At 44.2% G+C, this 26,690-nt stretch overlaps 1 protein-coding gene across 1 annotated transcript; it reads right to left on the bottom strand.

Moving 5' to 3' along the window:
- Positions 1-397: 397 nt before the first annotated feature.
- On the bottom strand, positions 398-26,342 carry brd8b (bromodomain containing 8b). The gene is made up of 18 exons (XM_083652133.1): positions 26,298-26,342; positions 20,048-20,144; positions 19,709-19,778; positions 19,500-19,549; positions 19,246-19,368; positions 19,056-19,136; positions 16,499-16,563; positions 15,320-15,486; positions 14,962-15,153; positions 14,333-14,426; positions 13,873-14,015; positions 9,685-10,123; positions 9,534-9,571; positions 9,016-9,215; positions 8,100-8,192; positions 7,487-7,555; positions 6,701-6,986; positions 398-1,172 (listed from the first exon to the last, which is right to left on the bottom strand). Exons 1-18 carry the CDS (start codon positions 26,314-26,316, stop codon positions 1,113-1,115), a joined length of 2,286 nt encoding a protein of 761 aa, XP_083508259.1. The 5' UTR covers positions 26,317-26,342; the 3' UTR covers positions 398-1,112.
- Positions 26,343-26,690: the final 348 nt, after the last annotated feature.

The following is a 26,690-nucleotide window of genomic DNA, read 5'->3' as shown; positions in this document are numbered from 1 at the left end:
CGTCAATGGCGGGGGAACCCTCGTCTCCTAAACAACGCAAATGGACGTCTATGGCGGAGAATGAGTTAATAAGGGACATCCTTCCATTTGAGAAAAAGGAGAAAAATCGAGCTGCTTGGATTTGATTTATGACACATTTCAAATTTTAGTATAGGTGAAATTCTGATACCCTATTTCTGCCTGGTGTTGGTCCAGTCTGTGGTATCAGTACCAATGCATCCCTAATTCAACAGAACAAAGTGGGTCGCAGGAACTCAGCCCCTTTCCAAACCCACCAGGACACAGTCAAATCTGACAAACACTACTCCCCCTACCATCTTTCTCTGCACCAGAGCCCAAACACTTCTGCTGGTGAAAATGACCCCCCCCCCCCCCACACACACACACACACACACACACACACACACACACACACACACTCTAGCCGCTCAATTCTTCATTGCACCTTCTCATCAGAGCGAAATGACAAACAACAAACCACTTTTCGCTTGTGAAATGAGGCTTAGGAAAAGTGGTGTGCTGGCCTGTTTTGCCTGGAGTGGAATCCAATGACGATGCACATTAACCAACCAGATTAACGGGAGAAGAGGAAGCTCAGTGCTGCTCTCTCGGACACAGGGACAAACATACACATGTATGCACACACACTTGTTTACCCAACACACAAACGAATATGCGCGTATACACACACACCCCGCCTCTGACGCTAAACCCGACCAATCATCTATGTTCATGTCCATCCGGCCGATCCAATCTAGCATCAACCTAGACAGAGAGTGCACAGTTCCCTTCAGAAAACAACAAGTGATCTAATGACGGCGTCACATTCTCTGATCCCGGAGAGTCATCTTCTCTCTCTACAGTTCAAAACACATCGGCGCCGAAATGCCGCGTCATGTGACCACACCCCCACCACACATAGGAAGTCTGACCAACCACACACAGCGTGGGACAATGGGGACAACACACAGCATGGGACAATGGGGACAATGAGGCGACGGTGGAAATAGGACAGTGGCGTGAAGTGCACCTGCCGCCACCGGTGTGGGGCCGTGCATAGAAAAGAATAGGGGCGGCTGTTCTGGACTTAAGCGTCTTGCTCTTTGAAATCTCTATTTCTTCATCTTGAGGTCAGCTTCCATGGCACTGCGGCGCCCCCTGGTGCCTCCGTCCTGTAGCAGAGAGATGGAGACACAGAGAGAGAGAGAGAGAGAGAGAGAGGATAGGGGGGGGTCGACATCAGGGGGGGGAAGGTCAAAGGTCAGTTGGACAACGTGATGGAAGGCCCAGTGGCAGGCCTCCCCATGCGATCGAGACCCGCACAAAAACACAGCCCAGTCCACCTCGGAAGGCTTCCTCCCCAAATGAAGAAGGGAAATTAAAATGGACGATGATCGAAAAGGAAGGACAAATAAAAAGTGAGAAAATAAATGAGACAAAATCATGCAGAGAAAGAAGGACTTTGCACGAACCAGCGCACGAAAACAGAAAAACACAGGAAACACCATGGGCTCATTAACCCAAGGTCGACTGAAGCTTGAGTGATGGAAGGTTACTGGAGTCTGTCTGAGTGTGTGTGTGTGTGTGTGTGTGTGTGTGTGTGTGTGTGTGTGTGTGTGTGTGTGTGTATGTGGTGAGAATGTGGCGAGGATACAGAACTGAAGAAGGTATGAGGGTGATACGGGCAGTGTGTTCACAAGTGTGTGTGTGTGTGTGTGTGTGTGTGTGTGTGTGTGCGTTGAGACAAGAGTGTACGGAGCGTGGCCAGGGTTCTGGTGAAATCTGAGGGAGAACCTGAATACTTACAAAGAGAGAGAGAAGGAAAGCAGGAGAGGCCATTGGGACACTGTCCTGTAGGAGGACAAACATTACAGTGAGAAAATAGAGAGAAAACACTGTGTCACACACAAGAGAGAGCACGCAGAGGAACCAGCTGCACGTCACATACACGCGTACAGACAGAACAGACAGTCACAAAGACAGAGTACAAAACATTGCACACACTCAAGACTCTCATATGCGGAAGATGACAGAAGGAAGATGACAGAAGATATATGTACAGATAGTAAGGTCAGTTACAGATAGATATAGACAGACAGTAAGGTCAGTTACAGATAGATGTAGACAGACAGACAGACAGACAGACAGTAATGTCAGTTACAGATAGATGTAGACAGACAGACAGTAAGGGCAGTTACAGATAGATGTAGACAGACAGTAAGGGCAGTAACAGATAGATGCAGACAGACAGACAGTAAGGGCAGTTACAGATAGATGCAGACAGACAGACAGTAAGGGCAGTTACAGATAGATGTAGACAGACAGACAGTAAGGGCAGTTACAGATAGATGTAGACAGACAGTAAGGGCAGTTACAGATAGATGTAGACAGACAGACAGACAGACAGACAGACAGACAGACAGACAGACAGACAGACAGTAAGGGCAGTTACAGATAGATGCAGACAGACAGTAAGGTCAGTTACAGATACAGACAGACAGACAGTAAGGTCAGTTACAGATAGATGTAGACAGACAGACAGTAAGGGCAGCTACAGATAGATGCAGACAGACAGACAGACAGACAGACAGACAGACAGACAGACAGACAGACAGACAGACAGTAAGGGCAGTTACAGATAGATGTAGACAGACAGACAGTAAGGTCAGTTACAGATAGATGTAGACAGTCAGTAAGGGCAGTTACAGATAGATGCTGACAGACAGACAGTAAGGTCAGTTACAGATAGATGTAGACAGACAGACAGTAAGGGCAGTTACAGATAGATGCTGACAGACAGACAGTAAGGTCAGTTACAGATAGATGCAGACAGACAGACAGACAGACAGTAAGGTCAGTTACAGATAGATGTAGACAGACAGACAGTAAGGTCAGTTACAGATAGATGTAGACAGACAGTAAGGGCAGTTACAGATAGATGCAGACAGACAGACAGTAAGGTCAGTTACAGATAGATGCAGACAGACAGACAGACAGTAAGGTCAGTTACAGATAGATGTAGACAGACAGACAGTAAGGGCAGTTACAGATAGATGCAGACAGACAGACAGACAGTAAGGTCAGTTACAGATAGATGCAGACAGACAGACAGACAGACAGACAGTAAGGTCAGTTACAGATAGATGTAGACAGACAGACAGTAAGGGCAGTTACAGATAGATGTAGACAGACAGACAGTAATGGCAGTTACAGATAGATGTAGACAGACAGACAGTAAGGTCAGTTACAGATAGATGTAGACAGACAGACAGTAAGGGCAGTTACAGATAGATGCAGACAGACAGACAGTAAGGTCAGTTACAGATAGATGCAGACAGACAGACACTAAGGTCAGTTACAGATAGATGTAGACAGACAGACAGACAGACAGACAGACAGACAGACAGTAAGGTCAGTTACAGATAGATGTAGACAGACAGACAGTAAGGGCAGTTACAGATAGATGTAGACAGACAGACAGTAAGGGCAGTTACAGATAGATGCAGACAGACAGACAGTAAGGTCAGTTACAGATAGATGCAGACAGACAGTAAGGTCAGTTACAGATAGATGCAGACAGACAGACAGACAGTAGTTGGTGAGAGGAGAGACATATGGCATGCAGGATATGATTTGGCTGGGAAGTTAATGGTCAGCGGTTATTCCACTGATTAATAGCACATTATAGCGAGGAGATGATTTGGCTGGGAAGTTAGGGTCAGGGGTTCTTCCACCTATTAAAAGCACATTATAGCGGGCCGAGAGAAGAGCAGATATGGGGACAGCAGCACGAATGTGGGTGTGTTTGGAGTGTGTTCATGTGTTAAACAGCATCATGAAATCACGTATGTGCGTGTGAATAATGCTCACGGATGTGTTTAACTAAATTACTGGTTTTATCTACATACTGTTACAGGAATTAAGCAAGTATTTTGAGGGATTGGTCCAATGAGGAGTAGGCTTGGGCCAATTTTCATAAATATCACGATATTTGGGAAATATCACGATTTTGAAAATCTACTTACAGAGGCTGTAGCGGGCTCAGTTTTAAAGCCAGAGTGAAGTTTCTGTTATGAAAGTGGAAGACCTAAGGCATTGATTGGTACCAGGTCATCCTAGCTCAGGGGTGCCCAAACTCTTTCCCATGAAGGGCCAAAACTCAATCTGGGTGGAGGGCCAAAAATAAACGTTGTGGAATTACATTAAAATGTATTGTGTTTTATAGAAAATTAACATTCTAAATCTAAAATAACATTTAAATATAATAATCTACTTTTTATCTGTTTGGTAATTGTAATAATTTGCAATTGGTTATATATATTTAAAAAAACATCTGCATTTGTGGGGAGCTTAAACATTTAATCCGTAAACACCCCGTTAAAAACAGTTGTATTTTCCACCTTTGGAATCAAGAGAAAAATTTGACTTAATTCACAACTTGAAAAATCCTCAAGGTACTTTGAAAATCAGCTTTATTGTCCATCTTTTGTAAACAATTTGCCATGACAATTTGCCAAAAACATGCAATATCCTGGTTGCTAATGTGGTTCCTCCTCTGGTCGTTAAGGGCGCCTGTTCAGAGGGAGGGGAACTGGTTGGAATAGCGTGAAGGATAAATAAATTAAGTTAGCACTAATGGGGGATAAAAAAATGGGATAAAAAATCGGGGGGAAAAAACAAAAACAAAAACCAAACTTGGCCCGCGGGCCCCAAATTGGTCAGCACTGTGAGGAAGGTGGCTAAATAATGCTCCAAACAAAGTTAGGCAAAATTTTGGCGAGGACAAAAATATTTTCGAAGGGGTCCTCTGTGTGTGTGTGTGTGTGTGTGTGTGTGTGTGTGCGCGTGCGTGTGTGTGTGTGGTATCCACAGTGGAAGTGGTCACTGGGAAATGTGGTTTGGTGCATAGTGGTACTCAAACTGAAAAGTTTGGGAACCCCTGCCCTAGACAAAACTGACAGATTTGGACACATATTTAGGGCTGCAACTAACAATTATTTTCATTATCGATTAATCTGTTGATTATTTTCTCGATTAATCGATTAGTTATCTATAAAATGTCAGAAAATGATGAAAACTGTCGTTCAGTGTTTCCCAAAGCCCAAGATGACATCCTCAAATGTCTTGCTTTGTCCACAACCCAATGATATTCAGTTTACTGTCATAGAGCAGTAAAGAAACCAGAAAAAAACCCAGAAAGAAAACGTACTCCTATGCCCCGATGCAGTTCCGTCTAGATTTAAACACATGGTCTGAAGTCTGTCCCATGCCAATCTGGGAATCCATTGGTTAAAAAAACAAAAAACAAAACTCTGGGGGGCAAGCTCGTTTCTGATGTATGGCCCGTGTTCTGATGTATGGCCCGTGTTCCGATGTATGGCCCGTGTTCTAAAGTTTTCCCAGCCCTTCCTTTCTATATATAGAACGGAAGGGCTGGGCGTCGGCGATACAGACAAAATCTAAATAATTCAATATCAATATTGTGACATTATTGTAGGGATGACTATTGGTGTTTTCACAAAATATATTTACTCAATGAGATTTTTGATAATCATCAGTAATGTGGATAAGAAGTGAGTAAAGACAAATAATAGAACAGCAAGAACAGTCTGGTAAGTTCAGAAAATTACATCACTTTACTGTAATGTAGCCTTTAAAACCACACACAAAAGACCACACTTATGCCAAATAACAAAATTACGATATCTAAGATCTCATATCACGATATCGTTATAATATCGATATATTGCCCAGCCCTCCTGGATATGAAGATTTTGGAGGGTGTTTAATATGATGTATGCTGATGGAAGTTGGACAAAACGACTGCCATCAAGCTCAACAGCAGAACATTATTCTGCTGTTAGCAGCATACTAAATGCTCCAGTTTGTGAAATGGCAGTAGACGACATAGAACGTCTAGCGACATGTGGAACAAACAGGTTTTATCCATGTGCCTTTCCACACATTTGTCCACTTCCCAAAGCTTTGGCAGACTTTCCAGACATCACACCTGCAGCCCCGCCCACTCACCCAACAACAGCCCCGCCCACTCACCCAGCCAGTGTTGTCGTCAAGTCTGAGTCCCACTCGACTCGAGTCCGAGTCCTGGACACATTTTCAGGACTCGTGACTCGACCTGGACTTGAGCCCTGATGACTCGGACTCGAGCATTCATGCATTCGGACTCTGAAGTCGGAGACGAGAACTCGGACTTGTTAATTGATAAAGATTGATAATTGAAAAACTTGTTTTGTTTTTGTTCAGTTTTTTGTAATATGCCCTAATAATGCGACATAAGATATTGATCGCTATATTCATATATCACATTATTCTCGATTTTGTGTTCCACCTACATGTGCACTCACGCTCATGTTCAGTGACTCCAGACTCGGACTCAGACTTGGGCTCAGGTAATCAGGAGACTCGGACTCTTCTCGATCGACTCAGACTTGGACTGGGACAGCGGGGCTACTGTATATGTAGCCATTGCTACATAGACAGCCATTGCTACATATAGACGGCTTTAACTGAACACAAACACTCTAAATTGTCCCTAGCTTACTTCCTGTTGCAGTGTTTGCTAATACAATAGCTGACAGGAAATAAGCTGTGTTTCAAACTGTTCTCTAACATCACAATTCCGTGAAAACAGTCTATAGTGACTTGACTACAACACTGGCCGGCCGGCCCGTCCACCCACCTTCTCGTTGGGCTCCCCCGGCTTGCGGCTGCCCTCCCGGCCGCGGAGGCTCTTGGTGGAGATGGCGCTCTCTGAGGTTTGCATGATGAGCTGGGTGGCCAGGAACTGCTGCACGTGCTCCAGGACGTCACGCTGCATCTCCAGGGCCATGTGGTACACGTCGTGGTCCGACGAGTTGTACATGACGGCGTTCTGAAACATCAGCATGATGTCGCGCTGGAACTCGGCCGTCGTGCGGATCACGCCCGACTCGATGTTCTTCTTGATGGCCGACAGGTCCATGGGTCTGAGGTGGGGTGGAGGGGGTATTTAGACATGTGCATACAGCAGGCTTTCCCCCTACAATGAATAAGCTGATTCTAGCCTGGTTCTGTTTATGGAAAACGTTTATACGCTACGTAAACCTGCTTGCCTCTCTTCTCAGCTGTCGCTTACTAGTGATGATCATGACTATGGCACTAGACGAGTCTGGAAGGGTAATTTCGCCCTGCCTAAATTCAGATCTGCTGCCTTAAAAATACCTACTGGAAGGGACTTCCACAACATTTAGTTTCAATTACCAGCAGAGTTGGATTCAAGAAGAGACCGAGAGAAGATTTAATGCAGAAAGAGGTTGTTTTAGATTTGAGTCTTATTTTTATAAATAATAAAGCTAAAGAATAAAGCTCCCCTGCTTTTGCATCGGTAGTGTCAAACAAAGTGCTGAGGGAATGTGTGTGTGTGTGTGTGTGTGTGTGTGTGTGTGTGTGTGTGTGTGTGTGTGTGTGTGTGTGTGTGTGGTCTGACCTGTGTACGATGCTGTGGTAACCGGGGGCGATGTCGTCTGACACAGGCTGCAAGAAGACACTGGCATACCTGAGACAGCAACAGTAAGACACTAAAAGTAACTTCCCCATTATAGCACCTCCATTCCACGACTTTTCCATGACTAAGCATGAGCGCTTCCATGGCCTGTTCAATCAACTGAAACGCACCAGCTAATGCAATGGATGTGTGAAACAAACAGCAAAAGACATTCTGTCAAATTAACCATTTGTTAAATTCCCTGATATCCCGTGACTTGACTTCCCCAAAGAATAGATCAAATTCCCTGAGTTTCCCTGTCTGGGATTCACCTCTTAAGATCCCAGACCAATTCCATGACCAGTGGAAACTGTGTTCTTTGCACGCATTTCCTACTAATATCGCAAATTGTCAGTATAACTGATCATCACCTGATGAAAAAAATCACCTGCGAGTTAATGACAAACACCAGTTAATTGTCTATCAAACTGGTTGTTTTATAACATGGAGGCAAAAAAAATTATTGATTGATTGATTGGGAGATAATATATTCAAGTGTTGAGAGCATTGAGAACTCCGATTGGCTAATGGGGTTGAGGTATGCCAAAGAGCTCACCTGTGGTTGGCTGCGGCTCTCCACACCAGCATGATGGCTTTCTTCCAGATCTTCTGGGCCTGCACAGCCTCCTGGTCCTCACCACATGTCGAGCTAACCCAGAGAGCAGAGAGGGGGAGGCAGACAGGAAAAAGTGGGACAGAGCAATGAAGAGGAGAGTTCAACGTGCAGATGATATGAAAAGTGTAAGCAAGAGAGAGAAACCATGGGTGGCAGAGACAGAAATACTTAGCAGTCAGTCAGCAGCCAAAGACTGCTTAACTCAGAGAAATGGAGTCCCAATCTGATTCAGAGGTCACAAGCCAAATATCCCTGACTAATGCCAACTAAGCTTTATCTAGAGTAGACTGAAAGCAGCCTTTCTCCCAGATGTTTTGTTGCAGTGAGGCCTGAGGTCATTTCAGTACTTGGCCCTGTCCTGTTCCCACTATCTAGTATCCAGTACATTCTGCAGTATTTAAAGGATGGCTTTACCGATAATCAACCCACTTTGTATCATTCATAATCTTGTTAAAGCACATGGGCAGTGTTTACCTTCTCGCTCTGTTTTGCTCACAGAGATCTCCCATTTCCTCCTCTGGCAAAGCGCTTTACGTCACAACGCATCACAACAGAGCTGCGGAAGTTCTGCTCAAGAGGCAGAATCTGCTCCGAGGGTGGCTGTTATTGTTTCTTTTTTAAGTCTGCGCACATCCATGGGGGCAGAGTTTCTGCAGGAGGATTTTTCTCCGTGAGGTAAAAAGAGAGAGAAGGTAAACACTGCCCAATGTGCCCATGTGCTTTTATTACCGAGATTATATGATGATACAAAGTGGGTTGATTATCGGTAAAGCCATCCTTTAAACGTCTCTCTTTGTGGGTACTTTCTAACATAATTGTTATCAAAGATGCCACCAGAAACATACTGGACACTCACAACTGAGAGGAAGAGGCGGGGCTGCTGGCCAGCGAATCGGCTGTGTAGCGCTGGGAGGGGGGGCCATAGCCGTCTTCGCTCTCGCTGGCTACCCGCTCCACCTCCGACAGGTAGGGCCCCTCCCCCTCGCCGCACTCCTCCTTCATCTCCATCCCTTCTTCTGGGTCCCCCTCGCTCCCTGCCTCCTCCTCCTTCACCTCCTGGACGCAAAGAACACGTGGCCAAAGTAAGCAAAGTGAACTCAAATCAGGGTTCCCACACCCGCTTAAAGATCAAATTCAAGGACTTTTCAAGGACTTTCCACACCCAATTCCCTCAAATTCAAGGACCCAACATGGCATAGTTTGAGACACAGATCAAGGTTAATTACAACACATAGAATTTTTATAATGAGAAGAACTATTAGGCTTAACACAATTAAAACCACATTCAAGCCACGAGAGTGGCTTGAATGTCGACATCGAGGACCCATGGGAACCCTGTAAAATACCGGGTGTGTGCAGGAATATCTTGGTTACCTTAGACTCTTTTCCTGACACAGAGCTGTCCTCAGAGTCTGTGGGATAAAACGAGAAGTGGCTCAGAAAACACACAAGCTGGATTTCTGTGTGTGTGTGCGTGTGTGTGTGTGTGTGCGCGCCTGTGTGCATGCGTGTGTATGCCACCCACCTAGGCAGGGCAAGTTGGGTTCAGGGTGGCTCCATTCCTCCCCTTCACTCTTCACCGTTACTTCGGTGCCTTCCTTCCCTGCCGCCCCCTCTTCCGTAACTTCACTTCCTGTCGCGCCGTCGTCAGAGGCGACAGAGGAAGTGACGTCGCTGCCCGTCACCTCGGGCACCTCGCAGTTCCCCTTGAGCTGCTCTTCTCTCTTCATCTGCGGTTGACTCTGGGGCTCCAGGCCAACAGGGGCGGGGGCCGGCGTCGTGTCCACGTCCTGACACCCCTGCGTGGGGTCCAGGACTTGGACCGCGAGCCCGGGCTCCGAGGCCTTCAGCTCCTGGGTCTCCCAGGGGCCCGGGAGAGGGTGGCCCCCTGAGACGGCCTCCTCGCACAGAGAGAGGGCCGCTTCCACTGCTGCCGCATCCAAGGCCTCCACTGAGTCATCCACCTGGAGGAGAGAGAGAGACAGAGACAAGCAAAAACAGATTATTATGTGCATAAAGGTGGCCGCACTCCTACACATGCACAGGCATACACACACACACACGTTTCATCAATGTGCAAACTCATCAACTGTACAGCTTTGACCTACTGCCCTAAGAGGTCAGAGACATGTTGACACACGGTGCACTCAGAGCACACACACACACCAGATCACATGATAAGCAATAAAGCTCATGGTCACCTATTTAAGTAGAGACAACAGTTTCATAATCAGGGTCATTGCAGCAAATCGGCGTCGAAATCGTCGAAATCGTCGAAATGCGTCGAAATCGGCTCTTGACGATTTTGGGAAAGTGCTGTCAAAATTTATCTCAACTGAACTAATAGTGCTAGGTGACCTGAACCTGGATTGGCTCTCAGAGGCATCTACTAATCTAAAACATCTTTGTCTAGAACTAGACCTATCCCAGCTCATTCTCCATCCCACTAGGCCAAACGTAAAAACCCCATCTAAATCCACTCTGATAGACATTGTCTTAACCAACAGACCCCTTAAATACCCTCAGAGTGGGGTTTTTGCACAAGGCATTAGCGATCACTGTCCCACAGCCTGCATCAGACTGAGAAAACGCAATTTTAAGAATTTCTCGGATCAGGGGTTTTTGCACGATTTATTTCATTCGGACCTAGAGAGATTATGCTCAGTCCCTGATCCTGAGCTAGCTTTAGACTATTTCTCTAGTGTTTTTAATTTAATCACAGACAAACATGCCCCTTACAAAAACCTTAGAATAAAAAATCGCTCTAGTCCCTGGTTCTCAGAGGACATCAAATCTGCCCTGCGAACCAGAGACTCCATCTGGTCACATGCCAGATCATCTGGTAATCCTGTAGATTGGTTACACTTTAGGAAAACAAGAAACAAATGCATCAGCTTAATCAGAAAAGCCAAATCTGATTATTATTTAACCTCTCTTACGAACACTCAAGGTAATACAGCCAGCTTCTGGAAAACTGTAAAGTCACTGAAATCTTCAACTTCCTCTGCTCTCCCCCCTCAGATTAATTGTGAGAATAATATAATCTCCAATAAAGTAGAGATGTGTGATGCTTTTAACCAGCACTTTGCCTCTGCCGGGTATCTATTTGAGAAGCTCTCTGCTAGTACAGTTCCCTCAGGTCACACTCATGATGCCTCTGCTGATCCCTCAGCTGAGGGCTCTTCAGACCCTTCCCCTTTCGCCAACCGCTTTTCATTTAGACCTGTAAGCGATCACGAAGTCCTTGAGGCGCTCTTAAAACTAAATACAAAGAAGTCCAAAGGGGAAGATGATCTTGCAACATTTCTCTTACAACTTAGTGCCCACCTGGTTGCCGCACCGATAGCCCACATATTTAATTTGACATTTATCTCTGGTGAGATTCCATCTATATGGAAGACAGCTCTGGTTACGCCCCTCTTCAAAGGCGGCGATCCGAACGAACTAAATAACTATCGTCCTATTTCAAAACTGTGCTGCTTAGCCAAGGTGCTTGAAACATTAGTGAACGAGCAACTAAGGGCTTTTTTAGACACTTATAATATCCTCCAATCCCACCAATCAGGATTTAGACCCAAACACAGTACTGTCACAGCCACTTCTCTTGTAATAAATAACATTCTAAATGGTCTCGACAATCGGCAGCATTGTGCAGCTCTCTTCGTAGACCTATCCAAAGCCTTTGACACTGTAGATCACAACATTTTGTTATGTAAACTGTCCGACATTGGTCTGGATGATCCCTCAGTCAGGTGGTACGCCAACTACCTAACCGGGAGAAAACAATCTGTTGTCGCTGGCAACATCAAATCCAGCCCTCTGTTGATCGGTAAGGGCGTGCCTCAAGGGTCCATTTCCGGTCCAATTTTATTTACTCTTTACATTAATAACATTTTTTCCCCCTCTGGGCTCAGTAACGTCCACTTTTATGCAGACGACACAATTTTATATTGCTTCGGGGCCACTCCAGCGCAAGCCGCTACAAGTCTGCAGGTCGCCTTTGATGCCTTTCAACGGTCCCTTTTCAAACTAAAATCAGTCCTGAATTCAAATAAAACCAAGTGGATCATGTTCTCTAGATCTACTTACAACAACCTTGGTATACGCACACTTCAGGGTGAGGAAATTGAATGTGTGGACTCATACAAGTACCTTGGTATCTGGCTGGACACTAAACTTTCCTTCCACTCACATGTTGAACACCTTACCAAGAAATTGAGGAGGAAGATTGGCTTCCTGTACAGGAACAAATCCTGCTTCTCTTTTTATTCTCGAAAATCTATTGTTCAATCGTTAATTCTATCTGTTTTTGATTATGGAGATGTTATATATATGCATGCCTCACCCACCATTTTGAAGCAGCTTGATGCTGTGTATAATAATGCTCTGCGTTTCATAACAGGTGACCGTTTTCTTACACATCACTGTATATTATATGAAAATGTGGGCTGGCCCTCCCTGACGGTCGCAGAGAGCAACATTGTCTTTTGTTTATTTATAAAGCTTTGATTGGGAAGCTGCCACTTTATCTGTCCTCAACTATCACTCATAACAGTATAAGTTATCAAACACGCTCGCGGTCTTATGTCAGACTGTCTGTGCCACGCGTGAGGACTGAGCAGGGAAAGACTGCTTTTTCTTTTTATGCTCCTAACAAATGGAATGAGCTCCAGGACCATTTAAAATTGGAGCGATTGATCCCTCTTAATTCTTTCAGAATGCTCCTAGAGAGCGCCCTACACGAGGAGTGTTCGTGTTTTACATGAAATATTTTCACTTGTTCTATATGTCTGTAAACTTGTAACCTCTTTGTATATGTTTTCTGTACACAGGGCACTCTTGCAAATGAGAGCTTGCTCTCAAGAGATATCCCCTGTATAAATAAATGCTAAATAAATAAATAAATAAATAAATAAATAAATAAATAAATAAATAAAATATAAATGTATTCTCTGCATTGGTATGCCACAAAGGAGCCTGCTACCTAAATGGGCTTTAATGGTGTACTTCTTCTGACAGACAGATCAATTGTGTATTTGGTGGATTAAAAATGTATTTCCCTGTATTTACTCCAGGTTGACAATGTGGACCTGAGTTGCACCACAAACCAGCCACGTACTCATCTAGATGTACACACTGCAAATGAAAAAATATAAATGGCACGGCCGCACGGAAGTCTCCGCTGCTCATCCTCAAAGCACTTGGGTTCCTGCTAGAATATTATTCTGCTACTAGGAAAGTATTTGATCGATTAAGTGTAGATACTGTAAGACTAAACCCAGCTTGTGCCACTGGATGAGCTTAAGCTTCTGAGTAAGTCTTTGAAAGTCATGAAGGACAAGAAAGCTCTGAAGTTTCTGTCCTTGCTGGATAGGCTTAAGTTAATCTGAGATAGTCCTCTTGTTATTTAATTTTGGTATATGTTTTATTCATTGTAGTTATTTCTTTTCTTTTCTTAATAGTCGTTTTTTTTGTCCTTGCCTGAATGCTCATACTGCTGGTTATGATTGTTATATTGTGATGTTTGATGTGCTTTGTTTGTTTGTATACTTTGTTAATTAAAACACACAAAACTTGGGTTTCTGCTCGACTCTATTGCATGATTTATCAACTAACCAATACGGATCCTTCTATATACACACACACACACACACACACACACACACACACACACACACACACACACACACACACACACACACGCAGTGTGTACCTTTTCCTCTATGATGGCGATGATGTCTCCGACAGTCTCCAGGTCCAACTCGTCTCCCATGTAAGACACGGCCACCAGGTCCTCTTCTACTAACCCCACCTCCTCAGCGAACTCCGCCTTCACCGCAGCCTCCGCTTCGCCCTCTGAAAACACACACAAGGATCAATACGAACGCGAGCACACACGCAAAACAATCACACACTTGCGGTGTTTCACCGCAAGTAATTATTCAGTCGTTAAAACAGAATCTTCTTCTCTACCCAAAGAAACAGACGAACAGCACAGGCAAGATCCAAGTTGTGAAGGGAAGTGCACAATTTAACTTTTGGTTACACCGTTGGATTTAGACTAGAGACAGACATCGAGTGACATTCGAGTCAGGTTAGCGATTGCCAGTACTAGCAAATGGGGAGGGTGCATGTGTGCGCGTGCATGCATGTTAAGTGGTAAACATATTTACCTGTGGTGACCTCATGGCCTGTTGGTAAGGCAGCAGCTGTGGTGGCCGTCTGGAGTCCATTGGAGAGGTTTGTGGTAGAGTCTCCCTCCGCTACCTGACATAAATAAATACAGGAAATGAGCACAAAGTAGTAGATTTTGTGGGTAAAGGGTGGTTGTGCAATAATGCTATCTGCAGTGAAAGGGCAGCAATATTCAGTTACAATATTGCACAATGATCTGCTGCCTCTGAATCATTACTGCTTTTAAAAGAAAAGTGACTACATTTTATTTTATTTTATTTTGAAATGTTCACAGACAGACTTAAATACACACTTCTTAAATCATATTTAAACCATCTTGTATTCTGGTAGTGTTGAATGTTTATAATAATAATAATAATTGATTGGATTTATATAGCGCCTTTCAAGAAGCCTCTCAAAGCGCTTCACATATCAGGGGAGGGAGTGGGAGGGAACTCAACTCATCCACCACCGGCACCGATGTGTAGCAGCACCCACCTGGGTGATGCACGGCAGCCAGTTTGCGCCAGAACGCTCAGCACACATCAGCTCTCACGGTGGAGAGTTGAGGACTGAATGTGTCAATTAAGTAACAAAGGTTTAAATCCAGACTAAGTTGCCTCCTCACCAGTCGGGGGCTGGCGGAGATGAGATTGCCTTTTTTCAGCAGCTCTGACAGGAGAGGGGAGGGTGGCGGCGTGGCCTTCTGGCTGATGAGCCTCTTCTGCGGGGAGTCGTCTACTAGAGCGGCCAGACCTCCGTCTTTAGTCCCCGCACCTGGAGGGTCCGCCGCAGGAAGGAACACTCCAACCCCCTGGGCCTGGCAGACGAAGCACAGAGAGAAAGACACTGGTTGTCAGAGGGATGTGCAATTCCTCAAACAATTATTTCTAACAGGAGCTAGGGTCCCCAAAAACACCTTGGTGTACGATCACATTTATACATTCACTCACAATAAGACTAAGTGTGTCTAAGTGTGTTCTTACGACATTGTGGGTGCTGGTGTCATCAGGGGCGGTGCTCCCTGTGTCCATGGGTGGTGTGGGGACAGAGGAGTCGGCCTGAGACTCCAGGCCGGGGGGGCTGGCACCCAGAGGAGAGCGCACCGTTACACTGGGCAGGCGCTTAGGAGTGTTTTTCACTGCCTGACGAGCTGGAAGGTACAGAGGGAGGCATGGAAAGAAAGAAGAAAAGAAAGATTATTAAAAGATAGATAGATAGATAGATAGATAGATAGATAGATAGATAGATAGATAGATAGATACTTTATTAATCCCCTGGGGGAAATTCTTGTGTTACAGCAGAAGCCAATGTCAGCACATCTCAGTAAAAAACACACAAAAGAAAAAGACAATGTCAAAAATGTCAGAAACATGTCAAGAAAGCACAGCAACTAGAGAGGACAGATGTGGCCGACATGATGGAAGAGCCTGGGACGGGATGAAAGATTGACAGTTTCTGTTTTCATCTGCATTTTGTTTTTTGTTTCTTTATTCCATTTGCTCTCTGTATTCCATTCTAAGTACCTGTACATGAGTCAAGATGTAACTGAAAAAGTACAAGTTAAATTAGTCAGCCCCCAGAAGAATCATGGTCTGTATGTCGGTGTGTTTTTGTTTTTGTTTTGTATGTTTGTTTATTTTTCTGTTGTGCTATTGTGGGGAGGGGAGGGAGGTGGGATAGGTATGGGATGTTTGTATTGTAATTTGTATAAATGTCTAAATGTGATAAATGAAAAACAATAAATACAATGTTGGAAAAAAGAAAGCACAGCATTTAAGTTATCCTATCTACAATAACGTTAAATAAAATAAGATAAGAAAAGAAAAGAAATTGCACCTGTAATTTACAGCTGTAGCAAGCACACTTCTATGTTCTATGTGGCCAAAATGGACATTGTGCAACATCATTATAATTATAAAGTGACATACAGCAACAGCAATGATGAAATGAGGGTTCACCAGCGTATCTATGGGAGGGGTGTGGAGGAGAGAGGGAGAGGGAGTGAAAGGAGGAGTCTGCTCTCCCTGCATGTACGCGACTTATTATATATGCTAATTGCAGTGGGCACAAAAGACCTCCGGAATACCATATACCAACATTTTGGTATTAATTATCATTGATAATAATTCAGTAGGTCTAACAGTCTAGCAGTGACTACTTACCCTGGTAGGCCGTCTCTGTGGCTTTCCTCTTCTGCTCTGCTTCCTCCTCGTCCTGCTTCTTCTTTCTGGAAGGGGGGGGGGGGAAATTGTTTAACAGTTAGTTTTAAGCAGTTAGTAGACGGACAAGCCCATCTTTTATTGTCACACGAACACACCCAACACATGCATGCGGCCACAAACACACACTCATGCTGACGGTGGCCGGTGAAATTTGTCCTCTGCATTTAACCCATCCAGGCTTGTCCTTTCCTCCGGGGGGCAGGCCAGGAGCAGTGGTCGCTTTTTCTTTCCAGCGCCCGGGGACCAACTTCGGATGTTGTCGTCACTGGTCGGATGACGATGACGATCTTCTGCATGTTTTTAGTGGGGGGGTTATGTACGGAGGAACCCCCCTGGGGAGCACGGGGAGAACATGCAAAACTCCACACAGAAAGGCCCTTTCGACGAGATAACCCACCTGGGCAGTAGGCACTGAAGATATGGGGGGGAAAACAAACCCAGCGCCCACAGCGTCCCAGGCGAGGATCGAACTCAGGACCTTCTAGCTGTGAGGCGACAGCGATACCGACTGTGCCACCGTACCCCCCCTTTAACTACCAATTTGAGAAGATGGTGGCCCAAATGTTAGAGAGGGAGAATTGTGACTTCCAGGTGTGAATGTGTAAAAATTAGGGCTGTCAGCGTTAACGCGTTAATCGCGCGTTAACTCAAATTCCTTTTAACGCCACTATTTTTTACGCGCGATTAACACATTGAGTCCCACAGCGCTTCAGTAAAATTGTCTGGAGCCTGTGCCAGATTCACTTCCATTCAGTTGAAAACAGCTATAGAATTTTTTCTATTAGGGCTATATGGACAGGGCTGGACTCTAATGAAACATTGGACACTCCTGCTTCTTTCAAAGAAGAAATTTTGTTTCTAGACAGTTCCATTATGAAATGACAGCCTCTGAAAGAAGAGCACTTTCAAGGGTTTTCTGCTGAAGATAAAGTCACTTTTATGAATACTTTTTGCACTCTAATTTCAAGCGCATTCACTGACTCTGGCTGGTGTTTTCTGATGTGGTGGCGTGGTTCTGTGCAGCCTGCGTGCCCCACCCCCCTCTCCCCCCCTCTCCACCCCTGAGCTGCGGGCTCCTCCCCACACGCACACAGTCTATTTTCGCGGCCTCCGTTTTTGCCCCGGGCGGATCCCAGCGCAACAAGGAAATGGCAAACGGGACTGAAGGAAGAGGTTTGGCCGTTCGGCTTCGGGTGCTGCCTTTCTGGCAGGTAATCGTGTGGAGGAACTATATGCAGACGGATGGACAGAGGCAGAAGAGCTCAGTTGTGGGCGCGGATCGCAGCCAACTGTCAGCTGCAGACAGAGCAATCTATATGGCTCTGGCTGCAGCATGCATCGGTTTCCCCTTTGATCACCGCTTTCTCCTGCACAAAGTAAAGGATCTGAGGTGGGTGGCGCAGCTCCCATGTAGATTTTTAAGGTGGCGCCGTGTGATCCCTTGAAGGGATTCATGCTCACTGGCTGGGTACGACCTTAAACAGCAGAATTATGGAATAATATGAATTATGATTTTAGGACGTCCACAGACGTCCTTGGCACTTCTCGTTACTTTTTTTTAGGACGTCCACAGACGTCCTTGGCACTCAATGTGTTAACGCATGCACTTTCTTTGAAGTTTGAGCCTTGGTCCGACCCGTAGTTTGGGAAATCAGGAAGCAGTAACGTTGATAGTGGTTGATAGCAAGCAGAAAGAAACCCCCGTGAGCAGAAAAGGAGGAAGAAAATGGGTATAATGTTGGCAAGTTCAGCTTAAAATTGAGAAAATGTCCCACATTTTGGGTGAGAGAGAGGGCGCATCAGCGCAACGGAGCGCGGGGGGGAGAGAGGCAGAGAAAGTGAGCCAGACAGACAGACAGACAGGGAGGGAGGGCGATCAGACCAGAGTCAGGGAGAGATGGAGAGAGAAAGAGAGGGGGGGAGAGAGCTGGCACACAGCTGCTCCTGTGCTCTTTTCTTCAGATGAACCAGTAGGCTAATTATGCAGCTTACTACAGTAGCCTATATGCTTCTACTTCACTATACAGTATGGTTCAGCATGCACACCCTTGAGGTTATTCTGAAGAATACTCTGGACAGTATTTGTCATTGTTCCAATAATAATAAACATATCAGCATAAAGCAAGCATATTCGTCTACTCCCATGTTGATAAGAGTATTAAAAACTTGAAAAATATCGGTTTAAGGTAGATTTAGAACAGATTAAAAAAAATGCGATTAATTTGCGATTAATCACAATTAACTATGGACAATCATGCGATTAATCGCGATTAAATATTTTAATCGATTGACAGCCCTAGTAAAAATGTATGAACAGACAAAATAAAATGTATTCCAGGAGACTTCAAATTTGTCAGATTACACGTGTGTGTGGGGGGGCTTTGTATGCTGATGTTTTGTATTCAAAAACGGTCACTTTCTTGGTTTGACAATCATTTGTCATGCAGTAACTGTAATAGAATAATTATATGATCAAACAGAAAAAGCGAAGTCTTACAGTGCGATATCTGCCCACAGCTCCTTCAGCTGGGAGTCCATGTGACCCGTCTGAATCAGATCCACCTCCTTCTTCAACTTCCTGTGAAGCCGGGAAGCATGGGGGTTAAAGGTCATGTCTCACAGTCCTCAAAGCTCTTTCTTTGTGTGTGTGTGTGTGTGTGTGTGTGTGTGTGTGTGCGTGTGCGTACCTGTACTTCTCTTGTGTGTCTCGCAGTAGTTTTTTCAGCTCCTCTATCCTCTCAGCAGTCAGTCTACGAACGATCACATCTTCAATGGTCTCTACCACTTCGCCCTTCTCGCCGCGCTTACGCCTGGAGCATGGGACACACGCACACTTAATGTCTGGTGGCTGATCTATTCACAAAACACTCATAGTAACAACCCAAAAAATACAACGCATTCTTATGGTGTTGCAACAAAGTGTGTATGCTGAAATACTGACTTAGGGGCTTCTGTGGCTTCCAGCAGCTCAGAGTACTGAGAGGCACAATGCTGTAGAAGACGGAGAGAGAATTTGTAGTAAGTCACAGCTACTAGCTCAACAATTAGCATCCAATCCACATGGCTTAATGGGACAATTGACTTTGAAGTGGTGGTGAACAAGAGAGAGAAAGAGAGAAAATAAATATGATAGTCCACTTGCTCTCTCACCTTCTGTGAGAACCAGTCAGGTGGACGGCCGGGCTCGCAGAAAGGCTTGATGGCTCTGCTTACAGACACCCTGGAAGACAGAGAGATTCCTCACAATCAATACACAAAGAAGACATTATCATATCAAGGTCTGCCTAACACGTTAAGAAAAGAATCAGAGTAAATCCATGTAGGAACTCATTCACCCAGCCGGGGCCAAGCAATGGGAGACAGAAGGGAGAAAGCCATGGTTTTGTACAGAACATAGGAAGCAAAAAATGCCGGGCAGTACTCTGGCATAGTGGCCCCTATGGGATGAATGATAAATGTCAGGTATTTTTGAGTAGGTTTCCACTTTACCAGTTTTGGTCGCCGCTCCTCATGACAGAGGAGGCCAGGCACAGTTTCTCCCTGACTGACCATGGCTCCGTCGGCCCCACATTCAGTATCTTGTGTTCTTTAAAGAGGAAAAATGCATGAATGAATATACAGACAGAACTCGGGTTGGCACGATGGACGATGGCATCAAGCAAACATCTTATCTACTTTTTCTAGCTGTCTGGCTACTCAGAAGTTTGGGGAACTCCCTGACAGTGTGTCTAGTTAGTCTTGGCCATTTACTGGCGAACTGAACTCTTTTACTTTAAGCATAGGTGGTTGGCTGCATACACCAGAATAGAGGTAGGCAACAGCACTCGCATTACAAGTATAGTTCTTGAAGTTTTAATACATGTAGGGCAAAAACAGACGCGTTTCAGCCTTAAGCCATCATCAGTGTGGTTACACTGATGATGGCTTAAGGCTGAAACACGTCTGTTGTACAGAACATATTTATTAAGAACATGTAGTAAAACTTCAAGAACTATACTTCTAATGCGAGTGCTGTTGCCTACCTCTGTAACTGTGATCTTCCTGCAACCTGCACCTATTAAGCTGCTTAAAAACCAGGAGTTGTGTGTGCTATTCCCTGCTGCAATTGGCTGTAGTGTGTACACCAGCAAGTTATTTGCACTTTTAGGCACAACTAACTTAATTTCATTGCAAAAGAAAAGTAACATGCATTTCAGTCTTTTCCCTCACATTCATTGAGCAAACAGTATCCCCCTCACTTGAGTCACTTACCCTCTAACATAGAGATATAGAGCAATTCCTGTTCACACATGATAATAGCAAACCTCAGTCACAGAACCAATTACCACATGTGTTAAAACAATTATGAGACATCACTGCGTTTTTTCAATGAGTGCATTTACATGCACACAGTAATCTGCTAACTGGGAATAATCAAGTAATCTGATTCATGCACTTTAGTAAGTGCGCCGCAAGTCCGTGAGTGTGGACATTGAGGCAGTGGACCATTCACTGAATCTGAATGAAAATCTCATAATCCGATAACAGCTTTTATCCAATTACATTTATACATATTAAATCAAGCATTGATTGTGCTGGTGCTATAGAGATACCCCGGCCTACAAATTATATTCTCCAGATGTAAGGGAACATGCGTGTTTGGTACAGAGTACAGACCCCATTAAAAATCACTTCACATTTTTATATAAAAGATTTCTGTCGGGAAAAAAATCCCACTAAAGTATAATTGCTGTGTGTGTGTGTGTGTGTGTGTGTGTGTGTGTGTGCGCGTGTGTTTCCATATCCTGCAGCGGACTACTATGCTGTTTACAACTCAGACAATGATCAGTTTATTAGTGTGCTTCAAATCTTTTTTTTTTTTTCCAAGGGGTGGTCGTAGTCAAGTGAAGGATTGAAAACTGTCATTGTACAAATTCAGATAAATCTTCCATTCACGGAGAAACAATTGATGCATCATTGGTTGTCTGGTTTCAGATTTTGGTCAGAAAATTTTGGACTCCCCTATTAGTCAGGTGGCTTAGTGAAATTACCGTTACCGGGTGGATAAAAGCACCAAATTTTGCATGAGGCTTCCTGAGGGTCTATTATACAATTTTAGAGTAGGAGCCCTGAGAAAATGGCCATGCAAAATATGAAATCGCAACACCATCAATATCAATAAAATAAGTGAAAAACGACTGCTATATTCAAGTCCCTAGGCATAATCAAATTTCAGATTATTTCCAAAATTGCTAATTTTGATATACATGTATCCTATATCTACTTAGACATGATTAAAGTGTAAATGAATATGCATCATAAGGTAGAAAAAAGGTTTTACCTGGGCATAGACTACCCGAAGTAAGGAAAACTGGAGCACTCTTAGGTCTGCACGTTCTTTTTTATTAGGGGAAAAAGGGTCTGACTGATGTTTTGACAGGTGAACTGTCTTCCTCAGAGTCTTTCCTCACTGTTGAGCACCAGGACTCCTCTTCTATTCCAAGCTTGGCTGAAGCGCGTTGGGTGTTTTTTTGGACCTGCATCATAAGGTGTAAGGAAAGTATTTCAAAGTTAACATCATTAGGCCAGTGAAAATAAACATATTTACAATAAATGACAAAATTTCTACTTTCTATATGAGATAATTGTCATACCTGTTGCTGTGCTATTTTGCTGTGCAGATATCTATTTGGAGCAGTCCAAATTGGCTTTGCCACATTTGCAGTGTGAACAGTCCCCTTTACAAGAGCATTTGATCAGCTCTCTGCATGCTCTGGAGACCTCTGGGATTGTTGACCAAACTGGCACCCACAACCCCAATTCCTCCTTGGTCCATCCATAGTCCTGTGGGGAAGGAAGCACTTGCTGTGTTTGTGTGCTGGTCGCCCAGATGCCTGCTTGATACACTGCCCGTCGAATATGTTGAAGTAGCGCATCCTGGGTGGGTGGCAGTTTCTCCATTGCCCGATTCTCATGACAGAAGAGTTATTTTCTCTTCTGGTTGATGGAGGTCAAAGGACTGGATTTGTCATACAGGATAACAGTAAGTCTCTCGAACTGCTGGAACTGCTGACAGTCAACATCCAGCAGCTGGAAGGGATGTTTGGCCAGACTACGGTAACAAATATTTCTGTTGCATCATCATAGGCCTGCCAGGCCCGCCAAGCTGACTTCTTACCCTTACCATTGAAGGCAGATGTTGTGTCACAACCTGAATATGCATGAAACATAGGCAGTGCTCGAGATTTTGGCTCCCCTAGATTTTCAAATATCTTGTTTATGTGGTCAAATCTGTATTTGTGGCCCATGACCCAGATGTCAGTCAAAGGTTGAATCACAACTAAATCATTAAATACGCCTGCAAGGACCATGATGACATCAGTGTTCACAGTACGCACAAGGACACTTTTTGCTCCTTGCTCCAGTGCATGCTGTACATGAACCACAATCCTGGTGTCTGCCTCCTCATGATTGCAACTGTTCATGGTGCTACTGGAACCAAAAGATGACACAGTTTGCCCTGATGTGACATATAAAGCTTTGTCTGGTGGCCAGTTGAACTCTTCAATCCTGGATGTCAAAAAGGCAAACAGTTCCGTCCTATTTATTGGGTCACGAAGAAAATCCATCCATTTGCCTGGTAGCTTTGTCTGACCAGACACTTTCCTGCGAACACCTTGTCCTCTCTTTTCACGGGTGGACTCCTTCAAACTGCTTGGGATGTATGTGTCCCATACACATCCAACCGCTTGGTGCTGCAGCTGCTTCTGCAGATAGGGGATGAAAACTCCATCTGCATACTCATCAAACGTGCTGACTCTAATAGTGGGCAGGCAGTGGACAATAAAAACGATTTTCAGACAGCAGCCCGTCTTTATTGTCACACAACACACTACAACACATGCACGGAGGGCCACAACACACACATGCTGACGGTGGCCGGTGAAATTTGTCCTCTGCATTTAACCCATCCCGGCTTTGTCCTTTCCTCCTGGGGCAGGCCAGGAGCAGTGGTCGCTTTCTCTTACAGCGCCCGGGGACCGACTTCGGATGTTGTCATCACTGGTCGGATGACGATGACGATCTGATCTTCTGCATGTTTTTAGTGGGGGGGTTATATACGGAGGAACCCCCCTGCTGCAATAACTGCTCCATCCAGAATTTTGCAGTCATAGCTTGAGGGTGGCTCTGATTGCCCAGGCTGGTCAAGACATTGCAGTAGGTCAGATTGTGTGCCTGGCAGGTGAAGCTTGCCAAAATCTGAGAGGGAAGGAGGGAAGGACTGTACCTCATGTGCAAAGAATTCATCCAAGTCACTCTCACGGCTCTGCATAGCAATGTATAGCTGCCCAAAGAGTGCCACATTGTTTTGAAGGACTTTGATCTTCTTCCCATGTTTAGGCATTGTCTTTCGTCGAGGTTGCCTGAAGAGTGCAAATGAATTCCTCTTGATTGGATCATGGATGGAGTGGGTGCGCTCATCAAGCACATTCTTGACAAACTCCTCGTATTGTCTCTTGCCCGTGTACTCCAAGATTTGCACTGTATTTACAACTGATTCATCTGTGCAGTTGCGACTGTCAAGAGTTACTAGATCTTTGAAATCGTCCAAGAAAGGATTCCCCATGCTTTTAATAATTTCAGACAGGCTGACAACATGTCTCTGAAACCTCTTCTGTGCTGAAACACCCTGCTCATGGTGCTGGAAATTCTTGGGATCTTCCATGTCGTCTCCAGGGAGATATTCCTCTTCAAATTCCTTCAACAATCTTCCCATATCTGGTCCCGAGAGCATCCATCGTCTGAAAGCATTTGGGTTTTCTGTGAGGCCAACTGCACCACCTGAACCTTTCACGATCTTGTTCTCCTTAGGGATGGGCATCGAACTTCGAATTTTCGAATAATCGTTGTTATTATCAAGGTCGACTTTTATTATTGAAATTCGAAATTCGAAAAAAAAAAATTTTTTTTTTTTTTTTTTTTTTTTGAGTGAAATGTTGCATTGTCTCCCCTGATTCTAAGTACCGGTATAGTCAAATCGCTATAAGCATTTTAAGCAAGGTTTATGGAAAAATGAATGGCGGATGAAATCCCATGAAGAGGGAGAGGGGGTGACTTTGGCACCCCTTTGGCACTCAGACCTGAGCCTACTAAATATTTAATGAACCACAACCACTCATGATTGTCAAAACTGTTTTTTATTTTCGAAAATGTCAATGTAAAAAAAATTAAAAATGTAAAAAAAATTTTTTTTTTTTTTACATTTATTTATTTATTTTCGAAATTCGAATTAAATTCGAATTTGGCCAGCGAATTTCGAATAGTGTTTTTGCTAGAAATGCCCATCCCTAGTTCTCCTGTTCATGAGCTTGGTCAAAAGGGATCACAGAGAACTTGTTGTACGTCTTTGAAAGAACCCAGTGTGAACATTTCTCAAACTCATCCTTGATAGTGTTGGGCAAAGACTTCATGTCCCTGATATGGACAGACATCCATCTTGAATAGCTCACATGGTCCAATGCAAAGAAGAGAGGGGCAAGTTCTTCCAGTACTTCTACATACATGTATAGAGGAAAGTTCTTCTCTCTGTGGGCCGTGTCTGTATTAGATAGGCTAAAACATTTTGTTCTATCTCAATTATTTTTATAATCAAACTGTTAATTTCTTAAATTGCTAGTTTCTTTAATTGGTATTGATTGGATTTTATGTCGCAAGCTAAAACAATAATAATAATAAAGAAGAAGAAAAAAGATACAACATGACTAGCCCTTAATATCACATGACTTATCGATATGACAGATCCTTTTTGTGCATACAAAATATGAACTCTGTAATTAGGTAGGGCTATGTGAGCAACTTGATGTTTAAGTCTAAAGCCAAAAAGAAAATAGAGAAAACTTGTGATATTAACATAGGAAATGTTTTTCTCCTTTTTGTTCATAATTCCGTCTATACTGTACAGGACTTATGGAAGGTGCACCAGGTGTCATGGCACTCTATTTTACACTTTTACACTTACATTTGGAAGGTCTACTAGTCTGTGTACAAATGAAAGCAGATTCAGCTTATTCAGTGGCCTAAAAAGAGCATTTTACCATCAATGTTCTTCTTAAGACTCAAGAAAACGTCACATTTTTTCATACATGTTGAGCAAGAGAATATGGTGCTCTGTATGGAGATTTTCAAAATTTCTGGTTGGGCTCCTACTCTAAAATCCTTAAGTGGGCCCTCAGGAAGCCTCATGGAAAATGTGGTGCTTTTATCCGCTCCGTAACGGTAAGCTTGAATATGAGCATTAAGCCACTGGACTATATCCCCATAAAACCCAAATGATATGATTTGTAAATGTAAACAACACTGAGTGAGCAGGTAGTTCACCAGCTAACATTATTTAGTCAGTAAAAGCTAACGTTGGTGGGTTTAACGTTATTCGCCTTTTTGTAAGACATGATCACAAACACGTTTACTCCAGTAAGTACAAGATGAAACAACTATACGTCAGCTTTTATTGATTGTGTGCACCAGTAACATACAATTTAATATTTGATAGCAGCCTAGTAGCGTTGGCTAACGTTAGCTCTTGTGAGGGGGGACACATTCATGAGACACACGCAGCAACACACTGCAGCATTTTTATCAAGCAAGCAGATACGCTACTGACTCGAACCAAAAGGAATGTATCTGTAATGTCTTGCGATCGTTTAGTGTTCATTTTCGACGCTATTATAGACAAAATCGAGAATTAGGAAATATTACTCACTCCCGATACCGCTCGCCATTTCTTTTGTGGCTGCTACTACAACAAGGCCGTGAGTGAGCCCAACTTCCGCCGGAATGGGTTCAGTGGTACACACCTCGGTTGCACGCAGGAAGTACCGTGCTCCACTGCCGACCCCCCCCCCCCCCCCCCCCCTGAGAAATGGACAGTAGGGTATCTTTATTATAGTTTATGTGATCAGGGCTAATGTTTGATCAGGCTCTTTGAACACATGTCATAATGCATAAAAATAGAACAGTTGGCTTCAAAACAGTACACATGCGTCACTACTAGGGGGATTTGTAGTGCCAAAGATTGTATGTTCAGGAAGATGACATACTCAGTTATATATATATCGTGCGTTCCTTTATCGCAAAATAACTGGGATGTGGAGGC

The sequence above is a fragment of the Poromitra crassiceps genome (genome assembly GCF_964638095.1).
Source record: "Poromitra crassiceps genome assembly, chromosome: 15".
Classification (NCBI taxonomy): Eukaryota; Metazoa; Chordata; class Actinopteri; order Beryciformes; family Melamphaidae; genus Poromitra; species Poromitra crassiceps.
Note: the sequence above shows the minus strand (reverse complement) of the source record. Positions and strands in the feature narration are given on the sequence as shown.

Coding starts and splice junctions, on each gene's coding strand:
- brd8b (XM_083652133.1), bottom strand. Junction 14,427..14,961: donor TCTCCGCCAGCCCCCGACTG/GTGAGGAGGCAA, acceptor TATTTATGTCAG/GTAGCGGAGGGAGACTCTAC. Junction 10,124..13,872: donor TCGCCATCATAGAGGAAAAG/GTACACACTGCG, acceptor TCTCTCCTCCAG/GTGGATGACTCAGTGGAGGC.